The sequence below is a fragment of the Eimeria acervulina genome, genomic scaffold (genome assembly GCF_000499425.1).
Source record: "Eimeria acervulina Houghton genomic scaffold, Eah_scaff102, whole genome shotgun sequence".
NCBI lineage: Eukaryota > Apicomplexa > Conoidasida > Eucoccidiorida > Eimeriidae > Eimeria > Eimeria acervulina.
Genome location: NW_013550424.1, coordinates 9,995 through 26,880, shown reverse-complemented (window position 1 = coordinate 26,880; position 16,886 = coordinate 9,995). Strand labels below are relative to the sequence as shown.

At 55.2% G+C, this 16,886-nt stretch overlaps 1 protein-coding gene across 1 annotated transcript in view; it reads left to right on the top strand.

The window, feature by feature from the left end:
* Window positions 1-378: 378 nt before the first annotated feature.
* Window positions 379-16,886, top strand: part of EAH_00016290 (hypothetical protein) — a gene marked incomplete at both ends in the record, with an annotated part of 26,502 nt that continues 9,994 nt past the window's right edge. The window contains 25 exons of the mRNA XM_013397809.1: window positions 379-1,329; window positions 2,205-2,295; window positions 2,659-2,771; window positions 3,387-3,533; window positions 3,664-3,788; window positions 4,012-4,828; window positions 4,980-5,486; window positions 5,669-5,782; window positions 5,959-6,177; window positions 6,518-6,857; window positions 7,069-7,379; window positions 7,573-7,671; window positions 7,835-8,549; window positions 8,778-8,872; window positions 9,181-9,193; window positions 9,423-9,503; window positions 9,679-9,759; window positions 10,142-10,275; window positions 10,562-12,391; window positions 12,712-12,831; window positions 13,399-13,423; window positions 13,668-15,394; window positions 15,529-15,839; window positions 15,981-16,512; window positions 16,720-16,816. Of these exons, the coding sequence (XP_013253263.1) occupies window positions 379-1,329; window positions 2,205-2,295; window positions 2,659-2,771; window positions 3,387-3,533; window positions 3,664-3,788; window positions 4,012-4,828; window positions 4,980-5,486; window positions 5,669-5,782; window positions 5,959-6,177; window positions 6,518-6,857; window positions 7,069-7,379; window positions 7,573-7,671; window positions 7,835-8,549; window positions 8,778-8,872; window positions 9,181-9,193; window positions 9,423-9,503; window positions 9,679-9,759; window positions 10,142-10,275; window positions 10,562-12,391; window positions 12,712-12,831; window positions 13,399-13,423; window positions 13,668-15,394; window positions 15,529-15,839; window positions 15,981-16,512; window positions 16,720-16,816 (9,595 nt within the window). The remainder of the gene's footprint in view (window positions 1,330-2,204; window positions 2,296-2,658; window positions 2,772-3,386; window positions 3,534-3,663; window positions 3,789-4,011; window positions 4,829-4,979; window positions 5,487-5,668; window positions 5,783-5,958; window positions 6,178-6,517; window positions 6,858-7,068; window positions 7,380-7,572; window positions 7,672-7,834; window positions 8,550-8,777; window positions 8,873-9,180; window positions 9,194-9,422; window positions 9,504-9,678; window positions 9,760-10,141; window positions 10,276-10,561; window positions 12,392-12,711; window positions 12,832-13,398; window positions 13,424-13,667; window positions 15,395-15,528; window positions 15,840-15,980; window positions 16,513-16,719; window positions 16,817-16,886) is intronic.

The following is a 16,886-nucleotide window of genomic DNA, read 5'->3' as shown; positions in this document are numbered from 1 at the left end:
AGCAGCAGCAGGTTTTTGCTGCTGCTGCTGCTGCTGCTGGGGTTGCTCGGAGCCTCAGGTCTTGAGTAGGAACTGCGGCCCTAGACACCGCAGTCTCAGTTAGCAGAAGCAGCAGCAGCAGCAGCAGCAAGAACAGCAACAACAACAGACCCTTCTGCACTTCACTCCGCAGCGGGTCCCTTGCTGCTGCTGCTGCTGCTGCTGTTGCTGTTGCTGCTGCCGCTTGCATCGAGGCGCATGCACAGAGGAGTCGACAAGTTATAGCGCCGGCTGCAGCGCTCGGCGCAGCAAGCGAGGGACTTAGCAGCAGCAACAGCAGCAGCAGCAGCAGGATCGGCAGCAGCAGCATCAGCAGCAGGATCGGCAGCAGCGGCCGCCATGCAGGGGGATCAGCAACTTGCTGCTGCTGCAGCACCCCCTGCTGCAGCAGCACCTGGTGCTCCAGCACCACCTGGTGCTGCAGCAACAACGCCCGTTACAGCTCCTGCTGCACCGCTCGTCACACCAGCTGCTGCAGCAGCAGCAGCACCTGCTGCAGCAGCAGCAGCACCCATCACAATGGGGGCGGCACCCGTTGCCCCAGCAGCAGCAACAGCAGCAGCACCTGCAGCAGCAGCAGCAGGAGTAATGCAGCCTGGCTTTGCCCCGTTGGAAGTCTCTGCTGCACCGCACGACGGAGCAGCACAGGGAGCAGCAGCAGCAGCAGCAGCAGCAGCAGGAGGAACAGCAACAGCAGCAGCATCAACAGCACCGCAGCTACCTGCCTCTGCTAGCCGACTAGCGCAGCTGTTCCCAGCAGCAGCAGCAACGCTGCAGCACTTCGTAATGAACATTGACCGCTTCTGTGAAGGCCCCGGCAGCAGCAGCAGCAGCAGTAGCAGCAGTAGCAGCAGCAGCAGTAGTAGTAGTAGTACCCTTAGCTGCATGAGCATCGGCAGCAGCAACACCATTTCAACGGAAGGTGCCTCGGAGCGGCTTGCTGCTGCTCGGCGTTGCTGTGCTGCGCTGCAGCAGATAACAGCAGGAGAAGCAGCAGCAGGTAGTGCTGCAGCAGAAGCAACAGGGGGCCTTAACTATGGCAGTGCAGCAGCAGCTGCTGCTGCTGAAGCTGCTGCTTTGCTGCTGCCCGCTGTGCTGCAGCTGCTGCAGCAGCTCGAGATTGGTAGCAGGGAAGGCGAGCCGCATGCGCTGCAGCAGCAGCTGCTGCTGCTGCTGCGCGCTCTCGCTGCTCCTGCTGCAGCACCTCTTGTCTTTTCACCGCAGCAGCTTGCTACGCTTACACCGCAGCAGCAGCAGCAGCTAATCAACCAACATGCTACACTGCTACCAGTAAATCCTAAACCCTAAACCCTAAACCCTAAACCCTAGTCTTCAGCTACATGGGCTGCTGCTGTACACTCCACTTGCTGCTGCTGCTACGGCTGCTGGCGGGGCTTCTGCTGATGTAGCAGCAGCTGCTGCAGTTCCTGCTGCTGTTGCTGCTGCTCATTCACCTTTACCCGCTGCTGTTTCATATGTACTTCACCTGCTGCTGCTGCTTGTGGACACCACACTTGCTGCTGCTGCTGCTCTAATGCATGTCTACCTGCTGCTGCTGCTGCTCTAATGCATGTCTACCTGCTGCTGCTGCTGCTGTAATGCATGTCTACCTGCTGCTGCTGCTGCTACGTTGCGCATCTTTACCTTTGCTGCTGTTTCGTGTGTTGCTGCTGCTGCTACGCACCTTCACTTGCTGCTGCTTCTGCTTCTGCTTTTGCTGCTGCTGCTGCTGCTGCTGCTGCTGCAGCGTCTGTGGAGTGGGTGCCTATCTAGCATTGCTGGTGGATGTGAAGAATGTGCTGTTCGCTGTCTTGCTGCTTTGATCGAAATATCGAAGCAAGTCAGAGACCCGAAGGGCCTTGCAGAGGAACTTATCTCAAAAACCCTACCCCCAGTAAACCCTAAACCCTAAACCCTAAACCCTAAACCCTGAAATGCGCAGCTCATACGCACATAGATAGTCGCTGTCTATTCCGGTTGCTTCTTATGCATATCTAGCTGTTGCAGGGACTGCTGCTGCTGCTGCTGCTGCTGCTGCTGCTGCCTGCACCTCCATATGCTGTTGCTGCTTTTATCGCTGAGAAACTGCTTCCCAACAATTTGTCGGCGTCTCTGTGCTGCTGCTGCTGCTACTGTTGCTGCTGCTGCTGCTGCTGCTGCTGCAGATATATGAGAAGCTGATTGGGGCAATAGAGAGGCAGGTGGAGACATACAAACAAACAGGAGTCCTACCGAAGGCTGGCGAGCTGCCTCTTGGTAAGTGCTGTTGCTGCTGCTGCTGCTGCTGCTGCTGCTGTTGCTGCTGCTGTCACTTGTTGCTGCTGCTGTTGTGGATGCTGCTGGATTCGGCGCGCGCTGCTGCTGCAGCTTGCTGCTGCGTCTGCTGCTGCTGGGTCCTTCTTTTACCTCTCATATTATAGGCTGTACTGCAGGGTTTAGGGTTTAGGGTTTAGGGTTTAGGGTTTAGGGTTTAGGATTTAGGGTTGCAGTGTTCATTGCTCAGGGCTTTAGTGGTCCCACTTAAGGCTTAAGCCTTTACGCTTTAGCATGCAGTGTTTAATAAGGTTTAGCTCTTAGGGTTTAGGGTTTAGGGTTTAGGGTTTAGGGTTTGTGTTTCAGGGAGCGTGAAGCGAGACAGCGGACAATTAACACCAGCAGAGTTTTCAGTGCGAGTTGGCGGTGATGCCGCCTACTGCATTATTGCTTTAAACGCAAAGCTGAGGACGCTAAAGGTATTTGGAGACCCCAGCAACAGGTGCCTCTAAACCCTAAACCCTAAACCCTAAACCCTAGGTCGCATGTTGTAGACAAGCTCAAACCCTCCAGAATGACTCCTTTAACTACCACTTCAAACCCTAAAAACCCTAAACCCTAAACCCTAAACCCTAAACCCTTAATGTCTTACTGAGAAACAGCTTAAAACACTGCTCCAGTGGAAGGGCCCTTTGCCTTCACTCCTGTTGCTGCTGTTGCTGCTGCTGCTGCTGCTGCTGCTGCAGGGTTTGTCTCGACTTGCTGCTGCGCTTTGTGGGTTTGGAGCTGCCGCCTGCCTTCCTCAATGACCCGGCGACAGCGGAAGCCAGCAAAGGTGTGCTGCTGCTGCTGCTGCTGCTGCTGTTGCTGCTGTTGCTGTTGCTGCTGCTGTTAATGCTGCTGCTGCTGGTTGTTTGACTGGCTTTGCTGCTGCTGCTTTTGCAGCATCGCTTATTGCTTCGGTGTGCTGTTGCTGCCACTACCGGGGTCTCCTGAATGTTGCTGCTGCTGCTCTTGCTGCTGCTGCTGCTGCTGCTGCAGATTTGTTTCAAGCGCAAAGCCGCATCTTGCTTTTTATTTGCTACTTGCTGAAGAACAGGGCTGCAGGCGACAGCAGCAGCAGCAGCAGCAGCAGCGGGACACTGGAAGCCTTTACAACAAAGGCGCTGCAGCAGCTGCCGCAGGTGATGGTTCGGCTGCTGCAGGCCCTCAAGCCTCCGCTCTTCTTGAAGCGAAAGACTGTAAACCCTAAACCCTAAACCCTAAACCCTAGCTTCCTAAATGAACCCCCGGAGAGGAGTACATTTGTCGCTCCTTCCAACCCCCACTAAACCCTAAACCCTAAACCGTGATTTTGGGGTGTACGTGCAGGTGCATGAGGCAGCAAAGTTGTTAGCGGCGTCGCCCTTTGTAGGGTTTTTAAATCCGGTGGTGGAGCAGCTGATGGCTTTAGAGCTCGCGGTTTTCGCAGAGCGCATCGATTCCTGCCTGCTCAGGTTAGGGTTTAGGGTTTAGGGTTTAGGGTTTAAGGTTTGGAGTTTAGGGTTTGGGGGTTAGGGGTCAGGGCTTACGGCAGAGCAGGAATGGATGAAGGAACGGCTAGTCTTGGCCTAGGGTTTAGGGTTCAGGGTTTAGGGTTTAGGGTTCAGGGTTTAGGGTTTAGGGTTTAGGGTTCAGGGTTTAGGGTTTAGGGTTTAGGGTTTGTGTGTGTGCGTTTAGGGTGTACACGATATGCCATCTCCACGACTTTTTGCTGATATTTCCTTCGCCTATTTGCGTCTCTCTCTCTTTGCTGCTGCGGATTGTACGGTGGTGCGGTTTGCTGCTGCTGCAGACGAGGTCTCATTTATCTGCAGCAGCAGCAACAGCAGCAGCAGCAGCAGCAGCAGCAGCTCTTAAGTCGTTTGAAAAGGAAGAGGGCGGCGCGTTCGATGCTGCTGCTGCAGCAGCAGCAGCAGCAACAACAACAGCAGCAGCAGGAGAAACAGAACGTAGCGGGGGCCTTGGAGCAGCAGCAGCAACAGCAGCAGCAGCAGCAACAGGAAGCACTCTTCTTGCTGATCTCAGCATCCGCCACCTCGTTGCGAAGCTTTTAAACTTCGTATGTGACTTGGCTGTTAATAAATATGCAGATGCAGCAGCAGCAGCAGCAGCAGCAGAAGCAGCAGATGCAGCTGCAGCAGCAAACACAGGAGAGACTGAACCCGCAGCAGCAGCACAAACGCCTGCGCCGACAGCAGCACATGCAGATGCTGCTGCTGGCGCAGCAACAGAGACTTCAGGAGCACATGCAGCAGACGCAGCGCAAGATGCAGCAGCAGCAGGAACAGCAGCAGCAGCAGCAGGATGCCCAGATACCGCAGCAGAAGCATCTCGGGGGCCAGCAGGCGCTGCTGCAGCAGCAGCAAAGAGTAGCAGCAGCAGCAGCAGCAAGGAGACAATACAGCGCATGCAGCAAGAGACGATGGATTTGCTGCTGCTGGCTCTGCGTATCCTTTGCTCTTCACTGGTGGAGCTTCAGGCAGAAATACCTCACGTATGTCGAGGGTTTAGGGTTTAGGGTTTAGGGTTTAGGGTAATATGTTGAAAGTAGACTGTTGGAGTAGGATTTAGGTTTGTGGGTTTGGCAGTGAGGGTTTAGGGTTTAGGGTTTAGGGTTTTGATTGAGGTTTGTGGGGCGGATGCAGATGCACGCAGCTGCTTGCAGCGACGGAGTTGAAGATGCTGAGAGCAGCAGCAGCAGCAGCAGCAGCAGCAGCAGAGTGTATTTTTATCCCCCGGCAGTGCCGTTGCCTGGCGTTGGGGGCGCAGCAGCAGGAGCAGCAGCAGCAGCAGCTAAACCCCTGACACCGCAGCAGCAGCAAGTCTATCAAGGCTTCTTGAGGGAGACGAAGAGCCTCCTGCGCAGCACTTGCATAGCCTTGCGCTGTGTTGTCTACCAGCTTGTGGTGCTGCCGCTGCAGCAGCAGCAGCGCCGCCAGCAGCAACAGCAGCAGCAGCAGCAGCAGCAGCAGGGGGCTGTAGGCTCTTCTTCGTTTTCCGCTGCTGCAGCAGCAGCTAGCAGCAGCAGCAGCAGCAGAACATCATTTGATGTTAGGCTGCTGCCCTATGGGCAGATGCTTCCTCCGGGCTATCGAGGGTTGCTAGCAGATGCCTTCTATGCTACTGTAGGAAGTGCTCTTACTTATGCGAAGGTAAACCCTAAACCCTAAACCCTAAACCCTGAGTTGCGGAGCATAGTTGGACTCCGATGCTTCTCTGCGGCGAGCCCTCTAAACCCCTGTTCGTTTGCCTTTTTCCTGGTGGATCTTCGGGCTGTTCATGAGGGTTTAGGGTTTAGGGTTTAGGGTTTAGGGTTTGGGGTTTGCGGCTGCAGTGCTTTGCATATGCTGCAACCTCGCGGCTGCAACACCACGTAGAAGAAGGAGGCATCGGCTGCACCCTCATTGCTTTGCCGCCAACATATCCCTTAGCGGGTTCCTTGTTCAAGGTTAGGGTTTAGGGTTTAGGGTTTAGGGTTTAGGGTTTAAGATTTCTTCTCAGGAGTAGAGGGATTGGCAATAAGAGCGTGTTTTCAGCTCCAACTGTACCGGGCTTGCCCACGATTAGGGTTTAGGGTTTAGGGTTTAGGGTTTAGGGTTTAGGGTTTAGGGTTTGTGGTTGCAGGGTATACCTGAGGCTGTGGAGGTGTTGGGTTTAAATGTTGCACAAGTTGAAGAGAAGGAGCTGCTTGAATTAGCTTCATCGTCTTTGGCGTTCTTACATCCGGCTGATGCTGCTGCATTTGCTGCTGAGGCAGCAGCACCGCTGCAGCAGCTGCTTGCACTGTATCCGCAGTGTGTGGGGCTGCTGCAGTTCTTCTTAGGGCACCAGCACACCAGCAAGGTACGTTAAACCCTAAACCCTAAACCCTTACGCTCCTCGCAAACCCTAATCCTTGCTCGCTCCCTCCCCCCCCTTCGCTGTTCAACTTTTGGGTTTAGGGTTTAGGGCTTTAATTGTATTTTCCAGGGTTTAGGTTTATCTTTTATCATTTAGGGTTTAGGGTTTAGGGTTTAGTGTTTAGGGTTTAGGGTTTAGACGTCTGGAGGTGGTCTCTGAAAGGCCATTCGGGTTTGTTTTATTGCTCGGATATTTGCTTGGGGGACGGAACATTCATGGTCAAGGCTTTAGAAATTAGGGTTTAGGGTTTAGGGTTTAGGGTTTAGGGTTTGGTGGTTTGCAGACGTTTGCCTGGGCCTTCTTGGAGTATTTAACCCCCCGCTTGTCGCTGCTGCGGGAGCGGCGTGCAGCGCTGCTGCCACCAATGCAGCCGCAGCGCAACAGAATAATCCCCTGCATGCGCAGCAGCAGCAGCAGCAGCAGCAGCAGCAGCAGCGGCAGCGGGAGGGTGTACTGCAGCGGGGATGACAGCTGCAGCAACAGCAGCGGGAACCGCCACAGCGACGAAGTGCTGCTCGAGGTGTACAGACAGTTCGATGGCTGTGCTGCACTCGCAGCACAAGCAGAGAGCAGTGATTTGCTGATGCTACCCCTTGAGATTCAAGTGCCTGTTGCAGGCCAGGGTAAGCTAAACCCTAAACCCTAAACCCTAAACTCCCAACTTCGTCCTCAAGCACCACTTGCGGTATATGATGTCTCAGTTTAAGGGTTTATTAGGCTTATGCAATAGGGTTTAGGGTTTGGGGTGTGTTGGTGCTGTATGTAGCTGTGCAAGCGTTTAGCATTTAGGGTTTAGGGTTTAGGGTTTAGGGTTTAGGGTTTGTGTGCATTCAGGGGTTTTGTGTCTAATGCCCTTCCCTCATATATCCGCTCAACTCGTGGGGCCCTCTCAGGCCCCAGATGCAGCAGCAACTTGTTCGAGACATGCATGGCAGCGGCTATGTGCAGCAAGACCTGCTGCTGCTGCTGCTGCTGGGGGTTGCAGCTGCTGCAGCAGCAGCAGCAGCACCAACAGCAGCACCTTCTGCTGCTGCAGCAGCACGGGGGGAAGGCCCCCGAGGCAGCTTGGGCTGTCGCAGCAGCTCCTCTTCTCCGTGGATATCTTTGATAGAACTGATGCTGTTGCGGCGCAAGATGCATTCAAAGTACCCCTAAACCCTAAACCCTAAACCCTAAGGATGTGCTGTTGGAGCTCATGCCGCAAACCCTAATTTCCCTGCAAACCCTAAACCCTAAACCATGCACCTCCCAGCTAGGAAGCAGGCATTCATCCAGATACCATCCAGGGCATTTTAGGGTTTAGGGTTTAGGGTTTAGGGTTTAGGGTTTGCTTCTCAGGTCTGCGACCCAGTGGTTGACGCCGCAATACTGCGCGGCGCCTCGCGGGTGCCCGACAGCTCGCAGCAGCTTATTGTAAACCATCAGGATGTACTCAAGGTCTGCTGCTGCTGCTTTTGCTGTTGCTGCTGCTACTGCTGCTGCATCTGTCGGTACTGATGCTGCTGTTGCTGCTGCGAAGTTTTGTCTGCTGCGGGTTGGTGGGGCGTCTTAATGGATTGCGGCTTTGCTGCTGCTGCTGTTGCTGCTGCTGCTGCTGCAGGCGCAAGGGTCTACGATCCTTTCTCTGCCTGAGTTGTGCAGCAGCTCAGGCAGCAGCAGCGTGAGTCCGCATGCACCGGATTTTGCTGCTGCTGCTGCTGCCAGCAGCCTATCAGAGATATCTCCTCGCTTATCTCGTGTGGGGTTAGAGCGGTTGCTGCTGCAGCAGCAGCAGCACTGCTGCATCTATCCGTCTACTTATCTTCCGCAGTACTATGGCAAGGCGGGTTGCTGCTGCTGCGCCTGCACGGATGCAGCAGCAGCAGCAGCAACTGCTGCAGCAGCATCTGCTTCTTCTCCTGCTGCAGCGGCCGCGGCTGCTGCTGCTGTTGCTGCTGCTGGGCCCATATGTCTGCAGCAGCAGAAGCTAGGTTGCCGCTGCGGGCGCTGCTCGCCGCTGCTTCCGCAGCCAACGCAGCACACTGCTGCTGCTGCTGCTGCTGGACAGATGCTGCAGCGGATGCTGCAGCTGCGCAGCGCGGACGAGCCGAGCGCAGGTCCTTCTGCTGCAGTGCCTGACGCACCGCCGGCACCTGCAGCAGCAGGAGCAGCAGCAGCAGCAGCAGCAGCAACAGGAGCAGCAGCAACAGCAGCAGCAGCAGCAGCAGATGCTTCTTGGCCCTTCCCTTCTGTTAAACCCTGGAGCGGCCCCAGCTCGTACATCGATACGGGAGATATATGCCCTGGCGAAGACGGCTTGCTGCAGGCAGGCACAGGTGTGCAACCCTAAACCCTAAACCCTAAACCCTAATCACGACCTGCGCTTGCTTCAGCTTCAGCAGTGCGGGGCAGATCGAAGGTTAGTAGAGGGCTCAGGAGGTGCGAGAGCCCAGCAGTTGGGCATCAGGGTTTAGGGTCTAGGGTCTAGGGTCTAGGGTTTAGGGTTTAGGGTTTAGGGTTTAGGGTTTAGGGTTTAGGGTTTAGGGTTTGGAGTGGGCCTTCAGGGTTTTGCCGGATGAGCCCGGTGGCTTCGTTGGTGCGGCTCTTCCGCTATCTCCTCAAGGCGGTTGTGGGGTGTAGAGACTGCGAAGCGACACTCGTAAACCCTAAACCCTAAACCCTAAACCCTTGAGCTGCGGGCTCCAATCCCTAAACCCTAAACCCTAGAGCTTACACCACCGTAAATCATAGACCTTAAGACGGAACGCCGAAGGCATGGCGTGGCCTTCTTCTGCATAGGAGTTGCCTTGTCCAAACCCTAAACCCTAAACCCTAAACCCTCAAAGCGGTGTATGGTTGCAGGCATACCCCTTCTTGCAACACATCTGTAGGGGCAGCGCTTACCTCGCGAGCGTCAGCAACTTTTCGCATGTGCTGCTGGGCTTGCTGCGGGTCTTCCTGCGTCAGATCACTCCACCAGGTAGGGTTTAGGGTTTAGGGTTTAGGGTTTAGGGTTTGCAGTGCAGCTTGCTTATCATCAGGGTTTAGGGTTTAGGGTTTAGGGATGTGGGTGGGTGAACGCCTTTTTGGCGGAAAGCCAGCTTGAAGCTCAGCACCGAGCGCGTTTGCGCTTAGGTTTAGGGTTTAGGGTTTAGGGTTTAGGGTCTAGGGTCTAGGGTTTAGGGTTTAGGGTTTGGATGTGGCTGCAGGTCGATCGGTTCACTTCTTTGCTTCCTTTACCCCGCTTCTGCATTCTTATCTCCAGACGTGCGCGACGCAGCAGCAGTCCGGTAGGCTCATTATCAGGGTTTAGGGTTTAGGGTTTAGGGTTTAGGGTTTGCAGTGTAGCTTGTAACTGGTGCAGCCTGAGGGGCTTCCCGGAAGTCGGAAACAGGGAGGGTTTGGGGACTACAGATTAGGGTTTAGGGTTTAGGGTTTAGGGGTTGTGTTTGGGGTTTGCTGCAGCCCCTGACGTGCTGAAAGATTTGTGGATAGAGTTTTCTCTGTTGGCTCCCGCAAGACTGAAGCATCTGCTGCCTCACATGGGTAAACCCTAAACCCTAAAACCCTAAACCCTAAACCCTCGCAGCGTTATTTAGGTGTTCACGAGATGGGTTAGGGTTTAGGAGTTATTGTAAAGGGTTTAGGGTTTATGCGGGAAGCCCGTGCAACTAAAGATTTGTTAGGTGTTTGTAGGGATTAGGGTTTAGGCGGTTGGGTGTTTAGGGTTTAGGGTTTAGGGTTTAGGGTTTACTTTTTGGCTTCATATAGAATAAGTTTTTCGGGTTTACACAGGGCAGCGTTCACCTCAGGTCTTTGTACGAAACCTTTACCCCTGAACACTTTAACCCTTCCAGTCTAGGGTATAGGGTTTAGGGTTTATATAGGGCTTAGGGTTTAGGGTTTAGGGTTTAGGGTTTGCGTTCAGGGTTTCTGGTGTATCCCCTGCTGCGATCACTGCGGAGCTCTGATGCGGATCTTCTAACCCTCAGCCTGCGCACCATTGAGCTTTGGGTTGAGCATCTGCATGCCGACTTCGTTTACCCTGTGCTAGCTTCTCAAGTAAACCCTAAACCCTAAACCCTAAACCCTAACTAAATCCTAGGCCAGCATACCCGATACAATAAACCCTACTGCATAGACGAAACCCTAAACCCTAGGCCAGCATAGGCGAAACCCTAAACCCTAGGCCTGCATAACTTAAGACCCCACACCTACAAACACTACGCTCTAAACCCTAGGCCTGCAAACCCTAAACCCTTAAGTCAATGCGTTCAGCACGCGTAACGGGCTCTCTGGATCAGGGTTTAGGGTTTAGGGTTTAGGGTTTAGGGTTTTGCGGTTGCAGGTGCAGCAAGGTGCGCGGCAGCAGAGACGGACTTTGCTGCTGTCAGCGTTGCTGCAGCTGCTGCAGCCGCTGCCTCCTCCTGCTCCTACGCCTTCGTTGCTGCTGTCTCGTTACTTCATAACAAGTTGCAGCCGCAGCAGCAGCAGCAGCAGCAGCATCGTGCAGCAGCAGCAGCACGAAAAGCATGCAGAGATGGTGATTAAGATACTCGGTAAACTCGGCGGGAAGAACAGAGCCTTTTTAAAAGATGCGGCTGTCTGTACACCCGAACCTTTCTTTAGACCAGTCCTCAGCATTGGCCTCCCCATTGGCCCTTGCAGCAGCAGCAGCAGCAGCAGCAGCGGCAGCAGCAGCAGCGTCGGGGAGTCACAGGGGCCGTCTGCAGAAAGCGAGGAGTGTTTGCTGGTTGCTGCGGCGCCGCTGCAGCAGCAGCAGCAGCAGCAGCAGCACCAGCAGGAACAGGAACGAATTTCGTGCATGGCTGCAGCGGCAGCAGCAGCGGCAGCACACGGCAGCTACAGCAGCAGCAGCTGCTGCTATGAGACGGTGCTGCAGCTGGGTCTTGACCGGGTGGTGGCGCTTGTGCTGCAGCTGTTGCTGCATGCGGATGCAGATAGAGCAGCAGCAAGTCTTTGCTATGCCTCAGAGCCGCTGCTTACTTCTGTAGGGTCTCGTATTGCTGCGCAACCGCAGCAGCAGCAGCAGCATAAGCAGCAGCGACAGCCGCAGCAGGCTATTCGCGCTGTGAGGAAGGCTCTAGCTATCATTCGCAGCCAGAAAAACAGCAGCAGCAGCAGCAGCAGCAACACGAGTGACGCCAGCGATGGCAGCACAATTGCTGCGGAGGATTCCGAAGACGAGCTAAGCAGCAGCAGCGACAGCAGCAGCGGCCACACCCCTTCAGCAACAGCAGCAGCAGCAGCAGCAGAAACAGCAGCAGCGGAGACAGCAGAACGCGAAGGCCTGCAGCTGCTGCAGGGGTTGTTTGCTTCTGATGGTGCAGCATCGCCTGGTTTGTGTTTATCTCTATGTGAGAGCTGTGTTGCTGCTGATATGCGCAGCAGCGCGGGGCAGCTGCTGCAGCAGGTGCTGCTGCTGCTAATGAACTTCGAGACGCCTCTGTCCCTGTATTGGCTGCTGCTCACCACACGTGCTGCAGCTGCCACGCTGCAGCAGCAACAGCAACAGCAGCAGCAGGCGCGAGTCATATATGTGAACGACAGAAGCAGCAGCACGAGTAAAAGCAGCAGCAGCAGCAGCACTGTGGCTGCTGAGGCGAAGGGGCTCCCGCTGCTGCCGCAGTCGGGTGTGCGGCTTCCTGCTGCTGTTGCTGCTGCGCTGCAGCAGCGGCAGGTGGACTTCTGCAGCGACAAGGTGGTGCCAGCAGCAGCAGCAGCACAGCAGCAGGAGCTCCTGGAGCGGCAGCAGTTGCTGCTGAAGCAGCAGCAGCAGCAGTGGGATGGTCTTGCTGCTGCTGCTGTTGCATATCCGCTTGATAAGCGGCGTGCTGCGCTGCGGTCGCGCAGCCACAGGGAGGCGGAGCAGCTGCTGTTGCAGCAGCTGCTGCAGGCTTTGCTGCTGCTTGCATGCGACGACGCAGTCTATGAAAGCAGGCAGCAGCAGCTAGCTGTGCTCAGCGAGCGCGATCTCCCTCCCCACCAGAGGAAGCAGCAGCAGCAGCAGCACCAGCATCAGCAGCAGCAGGCAACAACAAGCAGCAACTGCGCAGCCTTTGTATACGGTCTGCTGCAGCACTGCGCCCTCATATTTGCTGCTCGTGTGGGGCCTGAAGACGCACCGCTGCTCTCAAGCAGTGCGGCCTTACACGAAGTAAGATATAGGGTTTAGGGTTTAGGGTTTAGGGTTTTGAGTGTACCGGTTTCACCACTGGCCACCGCAGGCGTCGCGCAGTTGCCTTGTATGTTAGGCATGAGTGCATATATAATATATATATGTATACCTGTCTATGTTTATATTCATAATATATATAATATATATATATATGTATATATATTATATATATTATAATATTATAATGTGTACATGGGTATGCATAGCGTGCGTGTGTGTTACTGTATGTGAATATATATATATATATATATATATATATATATATGTATGTATGTATGTATGTTGGGGTGTATGCACAGCTTGACGCTGCATGCGTTGTACGGGCTTTGATCGGCTGTCTCCGCGTGGAGGCGTCTGCGCTGCTGCCGACTTTGCATGCAGTGCATGCGCTTGAAAGCTGCTGCAGGACCTTTGTCTTGGTACGTCCTAGGGTTTAGGGTTTAGGGTTTAGGGTTTAGGGTTTAGCGCTACTAGTTTTAGGGTTTCTTAGGGTCTATTAGGGTTTGCAATTTTCTTGCATTAGGGTTTATTACTCTTTAGTCTGGTGGGGTTGTGGCGTATCATTCAACATTGAAATATATGTTAGGGTTTAGGGTTTAGGGTTTAGGGTTTAGGGTTTAGGGTTTGGGGTGTATGCCTGGATGTGTGTATTTTTTTCAGGTGCAGCCGGGTTGTGCTGCAGCAGGGTGCAGCAGCAGTTTATTAATGTTATGTTGTGGCAGCCTAGTGCGTCTTTGCTTCTCTTCAAGTATATTAGAGAGAGCTGGCGGCTGTCTTTGTTTAATCCGCTTGCTGCGCTGTCTGCCCCCTCTTTGGAGTCGAAGGCACTTCTTACGCATTGCACAAGCAGCAATCAACTGCCTCAAATGCGCAGGTGCCTAGGGTTTAGGGTTTAGGGTTTAGGGTTTACGGGTTGGGGTTTAGGGTTGGGGTTTAGGGTTTACGGGTTAGGGTTTAGGGTTTAGGGTTTAGGGGTTGGGGTTTAGGGGTTGGGGCGTGGGGTTTTGTCGGGTTAGGGTTTAGGTTTAGGGATAGGGTTTAGGGTTTGGGGTTAAGGGTTGTTAGGGTTTAGGCGTTTTAGGGTTTAGGGCTTAGGCGGTAAAGGGTTTAGTGGGTTACGGTTTCTGTTATTTGGGGTTTATAGGGGTTAGGGGTTGGAGGCAACGGGTTTGAGGGTTTCAGGGTTTAGGGTTTAGGGTTTAGGGTTTTAGGGTTTAGGGTTTAGGGTTTAGGGTTTAGGGTTTTGTTTTTTCAGAGGGTACGGACGCGCGTTTGAGTGCTTCTCTAGCAGAGGAGTTGCTGCTGCTGCTGCTGGCGCACAGCTGCCTCGGCTACTGCGGGAAGGTGCGTCTTCCTTGGCTGCTGCAGCTGTTTGCATTGGTAGGGGGTACTCAGCAGCTTTCGGTGCAGCAGCAGCAGCAGCAGGAGCAGCACGAGCAGCAGCTGCAGCAGGAGAAGTGCCATTCGCCGTTCCTTCGCGGCGTCCTTGCTGCAGCAGAAGCGGAGGCAGCATTTGGTGCTGCAGCAGACGCAGCAGCAGCTGCTTCGGGAGACCCAGCAGCAGCAGCAGCTGCTGCTGCTGCTGCTCCTCCTGCTGCTGCTAAGTGGGCTCTGCCTCCCCCAATCCCTGAGGATTACCCGCTGCAGCAGCAGCAGAGGCGGCAGCCGTACGCGGGGGGCCCGTGGTGGCTGAAGCGCAGCGAGTTCATCACACTGCAGCAGCTGCAGCAGCAGCAGCAACAGCAGCAGCAGCAGCAGCAGGGGCTGCGTGCACGTGCTTCGAGCGGGAGCATTGACGACTGTTCTTCTCCCACATCGACGGCACCAGCAGCAGCATCAGGAACAGCAGCAGCAGCAGCAGCAGCAGCAGATTCATCTCATGATGAAGATACAGGACGTTTGCTGCAGCGTGTGTGGAGATGCCTCGATATTCATTTGCTGCCAGCTGTCTTTCATCAAAATGCAGTATGCCGAGAGTCGGCGCAGCGGCTGCTGGTGCTGCTGCCGCTGCTGATAGGCAGCAGCGCAGCAGAAATACTCAGTCATAGCACTGCTCTATCTGCTGCTTCTGCTGCTGCTGGGTCAAACAGCAGCACCACGGGACCTGCAGCTGCATCCAGCAGCAACGCTGCAGACGACGGTGTGTTGCTGCCGGCACAGCAGCAGCAACAGCAGCAGCAGCAGCAGGAAGCAGCGGGCGGGCGTCCCAACAGCAACAGCAACACCAGCAGCAGCAACAACAACAACAACAGCTGGCCGCTGCTGCGAGTGCTGCGCTGGGTTACGCTGCGGCATCTGCGGCTGCTGTCTCCTCTCTGGCAGGCAGCTTTCTTAGATTGTGTTTGTTTTGTTGCTGCTCTGCGGCCACCTCCTAGGGGCCTCGTCCCTGGGAAAGCTGCACTTGCTGCTGTTGCTGCTGCTGCTGCTGCTGCAGCAGCAGCAGCAACAAATTCGGCTTCGACAGACCAACAGCAGCTTACACAGGGGTCTGACACAGCTGTTACCACCACTGGGCCTGGAGCAGCAGCAGCTGCAGCAGCAGCTGCTGCTGCTGCTGCTAATGCTGCAGCAGCAGATGGACTTACTGTTATCTGTTGGCTTCTTGATGACACGCTGGCTGTTGTTTACCGCGGGCTGCAGAGTTTTGCTGCTGCTGCTGCCACTGCTGCAGCAGCACAAGCTGCTGCTCTCGGCGCAGGAGCTGCAGCAGCAGCAGAGGCGCAGCAGCAGCAACAGCAGCAGCAACAGCAACAGCAACAAAGAGACGGAGGCGGCACGCCTCCTGCTGCTGCCCCCAACAGCAGCAGCTTCAGCACACCAACCAACAGCCAGAACGCTGCAGCAGCTGCGCCGACGGCAGCAGCCGCAGGAACGCCAGGAGCAGCAGCAGCGGCTGCTGCTGCTGCTGCTGCAACGGCAAAGCAAGCAAGTGCACCAACAGGCGCTGTACCTTCTATCTCAGTGGAGGCAGATGTTTTAAATGTACGTCTAAACCCTAAACCCTAAACCCTAACGGTAGATTCGCGAAAGAAGCCCTGACTGGGCTGCTGCTGATGCAAGCAGCTGCCGGGGGCAATACTGTGTTGCTGCTGCTGCTGCTGCTGTTGGTGCTGCAGGCGTTGCTGCTGGCAATCCGCTTCTTGAAGCTCGCTGTGCTGCACGAGGATTGGAGGCCGCTACTGCTGCTGCCGCGGCTGCCGCTGCAGCAGCTGCTGCGCGCAGCTCGAAAGGAGCAGCCAGCTGCTGCTGGGCAGGCGGCAGGGGCAGCAGGCAGCTCGAGCAGCAGCAGCAGCAGCAGCTCGCTCAATGCAGCAGCAACAGCAGCAGCAGCTGCTGCTGCTGCTGCTGAAGCAAATGTCCCCTTCGTTATCACATCGGCGCCCCCCTTGGCGCCTGCGCTGCAGCACTGCGTCGTAGGCATTGCGAAGTAAGCAGCAGCAAAAGCAGCAGCAGCAGTAGCAACAACAACAACAAAAGCATCAGCAGCCGCAGTAGCAGTAGGGGTATCGAAATGTTGTGCTGTGTGTAGTGGCTGCTGCTGCTGTTTCTGCTGCTTGTGCTGCTGCAGCTGCCTCTTCCTTTCCTTTGAGGATCTGTCGCGTGCAGCAATGCATGCGCTGAAGGTGCTGCTGAAACATGAAAGCAACTGCAACAGCAGCGGCAGCAACTCGGAGGGCAGCAGATTAGTTGCTGCTGCGCTGGAAGACATTGTGTGGCCGGCTGTGGAGCAGCAGTTGGCTGCAGCAGTTGCAGCAACAGCAGCAGCAGCAGCAGATCCTGTTGCAGCAGCAGCAGCAGCAGCAGCAGAACGCGTTGGGTCTGCTCTTCTTCCAAGGGAGAACTACCTTGTGGGGCTGCTGCAGGGGGTCTCGCGTTTGCTGCACTTAAACCCTAGTGCATGCACAGTTGAAAGGCGGCCGCAGCTGCTGCAGCTGCTGCAGCAGCTGCTGCAGCACACCTTTGCTGTTGCAGCAGTTGAAGGCTGCTACACTTCCGCCGTTGGATGCTGCGGCACCAGCAGCAGCAGCAGCAGCACCGCAGCAGTACGATTCCTGCACAGCGCTGCCCCCGAAGGGATTGCGGCCTCTTCGAATATCCTGGTGGGTTTCAAGGGTTTAGGGTTTAGAGTTTAGGGTTTAGGGTTTACGAGGAGGTATAAACGTGAGGCGCTACTAGCAAGGGTTTAGGGTTTAGGGTTTAGGGTTTGGGGTTTAGGGTTTACGAGGAGGTACAAACATGAGGCGCTACTAGCAAGGGTTTAGGGTTTAGGGTTTAGGGTTTAGGGTTTTTCTGCTGCTGTGTTGCAGGTCTGGCGACCCGCGGCTGCTTGCATAGCAGCAATGGCGTTTTTGCCTTCGACTGGAGATTTGCAGCAGCTGCTGCTGTCTTTGCTGCTGCCTTGCGGTAGCAGCAGCAGCAGCAGCAGCAGCACAACGGGGGCGCAGCAGCTGCTGCAGCGGCTGCTGGCTTTGCA